The sequence below is a fragment of the Nicotiana sylvestris genome, chromosome 5 (genome assembly GCF_000393655.2).
Source record: "Nicotiana sylvestris chromosome 5, ASM39365v2, whole genome shotgun sequence".
In the NCBI taxonomy this organism is placed as follows: Eukaryota; Viridiplantae; Streptophyta; class Magnoliopsida; order Solanales; family Solanaceae; genus Nicotiana; species Nicotiana sylvestris.
Genome location: NC_091061.1, coordinates 151,444,611 through 151,452,534, shown reverse-complemented (window position 1 = coordinate 151,452,534; position 7,924 = coordinate 151,444,611). Strand labels below are relative to the sequence as shown.

At 36.7% G+C, this 7,924-nt stretch overlaps 1 protein-coding gene across 1 annotated transcript; it reads left to right on the top strand.

The window, feature by feature from the left end:
* Positions 1 to 562: 562 nt before the first annotated feature.
* LOC104211893 (probable pectinesterase/pectinesterase inhibitor 51) lies at positions 563 to 3,671 on the top strand. The gene is made up of 2 exons (XM_009761030.2): positions 563 to 1,800; positions 2,845 to 3,671. Exons 1-2 carry the CDS (start codon positions 804 to 806, stop codon positions 3,528 to 3,530), a joined length of 1,683 nt encoding a protein of 560 aa, XP_009759332.1. The 5' UTR covers positions 563 to 803; the 3' UTR covers positions 3,531 to 3,671.
* Positions 3,672 to 7,924: the final 4,253 nt, after the last annotated feature.

Here is a 7,924-nt window from a genome sequence, read left to right as displayed (position 1 = left end):
GTTAAAATCGAGTTCAAAAAAATTATTTTGCGACACATATATCAAACATGTATCACACATAGACTATATGCTAATTATACACATTTATCCATATATTATATAGAAATTATACTCCTCGTTTCAATGAGGTAGTTTGACTCGGCACATAGTTTAAGAAAAAAAAGATTTTTGAAACTTGCGGTCTTAAAAGCTTAAGGGTAAAAGCTTTGTGGGACCATGATATTTGCGTGATTATAAAAGCTTTTCATTAAGGATAAAATGAAGAATTTAAAGCTGAATTATTTCCAAATTTAGAATGTGTCATTTATTTTGGAACAGACTAAAATGAAAAGTACGTCATCTAATTTGAAACGGAGGGAGTACATATATATATATATATATTATATCCCTCGGCTATTTTTAATTTTTAATTTAAGCACTTAAATGACTGATTATTTAAGTTAATTATAACAATAATAATAGTGTGTACGCATACCTTATCCCTGGCCAACAAGGAGAGGCGGTTTCCAATAGACTAAGAAGATGCACGATTATTTAAGTTAATTCTTCGTTAAAACAAAATACATTCTGCGAGATCCCAACCTTTTTTCTCCATTGCCATCCCATCACTATTCACTCCCGTGAACAACAACCCCCTTCCTCAATTTCGTCGCGATTCACCAAATCCATTGACCCCCTTCTCACGAGATCATTCCTTTTTTCCTTCTTTTTTTTTTTCCACACAGTAATTCAAATTATCCCGTGAAATTGTATAGCATTTTGCTATTATTTACAGTCACTAGTTTGTATAAAAGGGTACTACCATGTATAGCAGAAAACCTGTAAAACCCTCACTATTTCGAAAATTTAAGTTTCTTTTCATTTCAATGGCTTCCTTTTTCACACTAACACTCCTCTCTTTACTTCTCTTCATCTCAATCTCCTCCGCCGCTCGCCACCACAATTCGCCGAAGTTATCCACGACGCCGTCGATTGCGGTTGAGATCCGTGGAGCTTGCAAGGCATCGCGGGACCCACCAACATGCGAGTCTGTATTAACGGACTCGGGCAACTTGCCGTCTAAGCTGACGACGCCGTTAATCATTCAATCCGCCGTTAAAGTCTCTTCGCAGAACAACGACAAAGCGAAAGACATGGTGAAAGCAATCATGGACGCGTCCACAGCCAATCAGAACCGTACCGATGCTGCGAAGGTGTGTATGGAGGTGCTCGGGTACGCGGAGTACCGGGTCGGGTTAGCGGGTCAGGCAGTAACACGTGGCGAGCTAAAAAACTCACGCGCGTGGATGAGCGCTGTGATGGTTTACCAGTACGACTGCTGGTCCGCTTTAAAGTACGTTAACGGAACCTCACAAGTGTCACAAACGATGTCGTTTTTGAACTCTTTAATCGGGTACAGCAGCAGCGCATTGGGTATGCTGGTGAATTACGATATTTATGGGGAAAATACCGGGTCATGGACCCCACCAAAAACAGAACGAGACGGGTTCTGGGAAGGTTCGGGTTCGGGTCAAGTAAAGGGTGGGGTGCCATCCGGGTTGAAACCGGACGTGACTGTGTGTAAGGAAGGAGGTTGTGATTATAAGACTGTGCAGGAAGCGGTGAATGCTGCACCAGATAATCAGGTGACCCGGAAGTTTGTGATATGGATCAAAGCCGGGTTGTATGAGGAGAAAGTTCGGGTCCCATTGGAGAAGAAGAATGTGGTATTTTTGGGTGATGGCATGGGCAAAACTGTTATTACCGGTTCGTTGAATGTTGGTATGGCGGGTGTCACTACTTATGAAACTGCAACTGTTGGTAAGTGATTTTGTTGAATCATAATGCTTTGCTGTGGTTAATTTAATTGAATACGAAATTTAAGATGTTTTTTTAACTGAATTAGTTATTGAAAATTCAGTTTATTTAAGTAGATCATATTTGTTCCGCTGGTTTTCTTTATAAATAGTATATCAAACTCCAAAATAGTTAGGACTTACGAGTAGTGGGCCAGTGGCAAAGGCAGAGAAGTTCAGAAAAGAAAAAGTTAAGAAAACTAAAAAAGACTATGGCTAATGGGAATTAAACCAGGACCTAACAAAGGTTTTGACCCCTTGACCACTGAGCTATGATTTTGGGTTACGACATTCAAAATATAATATATGGAGGTACAAACCGAGTTCTACCTTATATGTATATTGTAATTTTTCGACAAAGTGGCTCGAATGAACCTCCTTTCGCCCCCTAAATCCGTCCTGAGTGGGATTCCTATCACTTACTTCTGCTTATCATGATAATTGTATTTAAGTTGTCAACTGCATGAACTCCTATAAGTCTGCCGCCTGTTAATGTTTTGTTGTGTGTTGCATTTAAAGCTCACCTATTTTGAAATGGATTTGTGAACCACTAGTCAAAGTGTGGGCTTAATCTTTCTTATGTACTAAAGTTTTTTGCTTTATTTTTCCATTGGCATTTATTTTACTTGGCTAGGAAAGTGGGAAGATGTATAGCCATTGTCTCATGGGCTTGTTCAAGCATATAGCTGGAAGTTAGCAGAGGCGGATTTAGAATTTATAGTTAGTGGGTTCGGAATGACTCTAATCTGTATACTTATGGTCGAGCATATGTACTTACGATGGAACCAAAAGCAATGGGATCAGTTGAACCCGCTCCGGAAAAATGCAAAAATCGTCGTCTTAAGACTCTATGTTACTGATCAAGCTGCTTGATGTTAGAATTAAGTAGTGAAAAGAAAAACTGAAGTGATGATAAATCTCTCAGCTCACATTTGCTGCTGAATATGTACCATTATTTGGTGAACTTTTATCGTTGATAGTTCTAACGGTTGTATTACTTCTGAAACAGGAGTTGTTGGTGATGGATTCATGGCCAGTGGCATCACCTTCCAAAACACTGCTGTTCCGGATGCTCACCAAGCTGTAGCATTCCGATCCGACAGTGATCTTTCAGTTATAGAGAACTGTGAATTCATTGGCAATCAAGACACCTTATATGCCCATGCATTGCGCCAATACTACAAGTCCTGCCGTATCCAAGGCAATGTAGACTTCATTTTTGGGAACTCTGCTGCATTCTTCCAAGAATGTGACATCTTAATTGCACCTCGACAACTCAATCCTGAAAAGGGAGAGAAAAATGCTGTGACTGCTCATGGCAGGATAGATCCTGCACAGTCAACTGGCTTTGTCTTCCAAAATTGTTTGATCAATGGAACTGAACAATACATGGCCCTATACTACAAGAAACCCAAGGTGCACAAAAATTTTCTAGGAAGGCCGTGGAAGGAGTATTCGCGGACTGTCTTTATAGAATGTACTTTGGAGGCTCTTGTTTTAGCTGATGGGTGGTTGCCCTGGAGCGGTGATTTCGCGTTGAAGACTCTTTACTATGGAGAATATAGAAATACTGGTACCGGAGCTAATACAGCAGGACGAGTGCCATGGAGTAGCCAAATCCCAGCTGAACATGTTAACTCTTACTCTCTACAAAATTTCATTCAAGGGGATCAGTGGATTACTACTACTTCTTGATTAAGTTATAATGTTAAATTTACATCTAGTAAGTTAAAGCTTATTATCCTTGAATGTGATTAGAAATCATCAACCTCTTGTACTATTACGGGAAAAACATGAAAAATTTTAATGTGAGATCTTTGCTAAAGCTTCAAACCAGTTTGATGTGTGAATCCTGTTTCAAATTGTATGATTTCATGCTGTTGTAATTAACAAAATGAGAGAAGTTGTTAACTAACAAATTTTAAATGATACTTTGAGGTTGTGTTTGATGAGCTACCATGGGTTATTGGTGGATAGTTTGCTTACCACGTCTGGTATTTCAATTACTTGTAGTACTAGACATGTGACATACTTATTATAGGAGTTCGCATTTTTCTAATAGTTGTTGAAGAGTTGCAAGCTTTGTGAGCTCATACTCATTGACTTATAATGCTCGCAACCTGCAAATTTTTCTAATTAGACTGCTAACCTTTAATCAGACCCCATTTGTTTCAGAGGTGGGATCGAGGCAAAGTTGTTGTTATGTTGTAGAGTACTAACCTTTATTATTTACATATTTTAAAAGGCATGGGCATAAAGCAAACCGTTTTACATATGCCTTAGCGAGGCGTAAGCCCCCAGGCACGGGGCGTAAGCCCCATGGGTATTTAATTTTAAATATTTTATAAAATAATATAATTACAGTAAATATTTTTAAATAGTTAAAATAACATAAAATTTGAAAAAAACTATAAATAAGTGAAAAATATATATAGATGTGTTCCATTCCCACAAAAAAACTAGTCAAAACAATTCATTATACGTTACTTACAAGCACAAGTAAAAAGTAACTTGAGTTGAAAAGAATAAAGTAGGCACAAGAAGGATGACTAACCTGCATTTTGAATTTAGAACTTACTGCTATGGAAGAGAATGAGTTTCCTTTGTATTTGCCAAAAAAAAAAAATGTTCGTTGCTCTTGGGAGATAGTAGCAAACTAGAGGACAACATAAAGAATTGAAAAAAAAATAATCATAAATTAGGACTTTTAACAATAAAAAAGGTATTGACTTTTAAATTTAATGTTTCAATTTCTTTTTAAAACTTTTGAGTAATTACAAGCTGACTTTTGAGAATTTGGGTATTATATTAAGGACTTATTCAACAATTTTGTTTTAATTTGAAAAAGTCTCTTGCGCTTACGCCTCACTATAAAAATGTGTCTCAACGTCCGGGCGTATGCCCTGAATTGTTGGGCGTAAACCTATTGAGACTTTCGCCCCCCCCCCCTCCTCACACACACACCATCGCCTCGGGGTAATTTTGGTGCACCCCGCCTCGAAAACACCTTTTAAAATACTATTATTTAGTACTAATATTTTGCGTATTGAGATTTGAGGACTTGCTATTTCTTATCAGGTTTAACATATCAAAAATTAAATCATCTGCTAGGCATCTAGGCAAAAGGAGTTAGGCCCATCGCGAGAGAACGTATTGACATATAATTAAGTAAATAGAATTGTATTATTTCGAACATGTGAGATGATCACAATTATCATGGTCGAATCAAGTCATGAATTTGGTACTCCAAAATCCTCTTTTAGGTAACTAGAGTATGAATGATCAACCTATAGGATTTCATACCACTTAATTCCCAGCAAAATGTTTTTAAATAGAAAGGAAAAAGATGAAGAGAAATTACCAAATCATGTTGACTCTATTAGATTCTAAGTTTTAATAATGAAAACATAATATCTCTCTAATTGCAAGTACATTCCAGAAGCTAAGGAAAGGACGAGTAACATCTCTAAGAATCTGCCAACCTATGCTAAGGAAGACAAGAAAGGAAGGATCTCCAAAGATCTGCCAGCCTATGGCAAGGAAGATAAAAAAGGAAGAACCAAAATAAGGGGAGATTTAGATCAACAAGAATCCGCTTGAAATAGCAATCAGGGTCATTTGCATCTGTATTTGCTTTTTGTGTCACATTTTAACTTGTGTTTATTTTGCAAAAAAAATTGTAAGCGTACCCGCCTTTTCGCATAACTTCAGCATACGGGGCTAAAGTAGCAAAGGCAATCACGCAAACTTCGGCATTTTAGTAGCCGGACCTGAAGTTCAGCTCTAGAGCTGAAGTTTTTGTTTTGTAACTGGCGAAGTTTTTGTTTTTGTAACTGGCGAACTTCAGCTCTAGAGCTGAATTTTGTTTTGTAACTGGCGAACTTCAGCTCTAGAGCTGAATTTTTTGTTTTGTAACTGGCGAACTTCAACTCTAGAGCTGAAGTTTTTGTTTTGTAACTGACGAACTTCAGCTCTAGAGCTGAAGTTTTTCTGATTTGCTCTTATCTCACACATGAAAATTTGTAAGCATCTATATTCATCTCTAATTATTTGTTTCACAGTTCCATCTTACAAACATTTATACATGAATCTGTACTTTAGATAGACATAGAGTGATGTGCAGTTAGTTCAGTCCTGGTATAACAAGTCCTAGTTAAGTTCCCAAATACAGAACCATAAATTCAATCACAACCCAGCTATACGATTATTATCGTTATTTAAATACTGGAAGTTTCTCTAACCATATATGTAGCAGAATATGAACAAATTCAGCGAGAAGTACAACAGTCAAGATAATGCACCATATCTTGCTTTAAAGAATTATAGGCAACGACAATATTATCACCGGCAGACTATGCGTTGAAGAATAACCCAGTTACTACTCAGTAGGTTGATAGAGGTAACCTATACTTAAAATAGTCCAGAAGGACATCGATAATTAGAGATGAATATAGAAGAAAACGAAGGAGAAGAAGGAGGAGGAGAAAGGGGGCTGGAATTGTTTAAAAAAGTGGTACAAGTTAAAACTTTTAAAAAAAAAATGGGTATAGGTTAAATGGGGTGCCCTATTGCAATTTTTACGCAATCAAGCCATTAAAGATCCACTCGTTGAAGGAAGTCTGTCAATTTCCACCATCGAAGGATTAATTAACGGCCGCTAGTTGAAACAAAGATACGCTCGCTGACGGAAGGTTATCAAGTTCCTATCAAGCCTGTCATTGAAGGATAAATCAACGAAAGCTCCACACGTATTCTTGAAAGGAATCATCACTCAAGATTCACTCCAAAGATCAATTCTTTTGGGTTTGCAGTCTCTCAAAACTGCAATAATCAAGAATATTCAAACAAGATCCCTCGAGTTGTATATATAGCCGGAAAACCAAGAGAAGAGATATACTTTGATCGAGTCAACCTCATGCGCGCTCTTGTTCTACTCTAAGCAAGCATTGTAATCTGAGTGTGATTTACTGTGTAACTAGTAGAGAGGAGAAAGAGAAAAAAAATATTGGTGAGTCATTGTGTCAAAACATAGAGAGAGTACTTAGAATTGAAGAGCAGTCGGTGTGCTTGATAACATCAACTCACTTGTACGGAAGTTTTCAAGGAACCGTGAGAATCCTCTTGCAATCCAAAAGAACTGGACTAAGATTCACATTGAATTCGAACAAGTATAAAAATATTTGATGTCATTTACTTTCTAAATTTTACCTCCTGTCTTTATTATTTACTTAACATCTATTTCTAGTCGATTAATTGGTAAACTAGTCAATTACTTAATCATAAAACGAAAAAATAACAATTCATCCCTCTTGTACTTTCAGACTCCAGCATGATACATCACAAGTAGAATAGGTAGCTACATATATTTCAGTTTTTTGTCCACTTTCATGCTTTTTTGAGTTGTGTCCATTTGGTATACCGCAATTCGCAGGATAAGCTTTTTTTGTCAATTTCAACAGCTCTAAGTGCTCTTTTTGGTCATCCAACTAATAACCTCTTTGGATTTTAGTGTATGTCATCAACCAACTAAAAGGGACACGAGTGTTACACTTTCTTTTGTTCTTTGTGTTTAATTTTCCGTTAGCTGCTTCTTTTATTTTATTTTTCTTTTATTTTTTCTGGTTGAAGGGTGGGTATGTGATGTGAACGGTATAAAATAGCATATCCTAGTGATTGAGTCATTTCTAAAGACAAGGACGATCCCCTTAATAAATTCACATATAAATATAATTGCATATTAGTTTTCTTTAGCCATATGAAGTTTTTATTTATTGTCTGATGATTGGAAGTATTTTGTTTACCCATGCCATGATAATTTACGTTAATCTTCAGGTTATTGAATTTGAATTAATAAAATGAGTGGTCTTAAAGTACTTCCATGCATTTTAAATCATGGGCAATGTAAGCATAAAAGAATATAAATGGTCAATTTACTTTATGCAGGTTTCTATTATATACAAACAGAAGGGAATATCTAGGTTCACATAACTAAGCTCCAATTCTGTGTACTAAGTTCAGCTGAAAAGGTCTTAAAGGTTTATTACCATCGTACGTAAACCGAACGTTGTTACCAAACTTTCTTGTTCCAT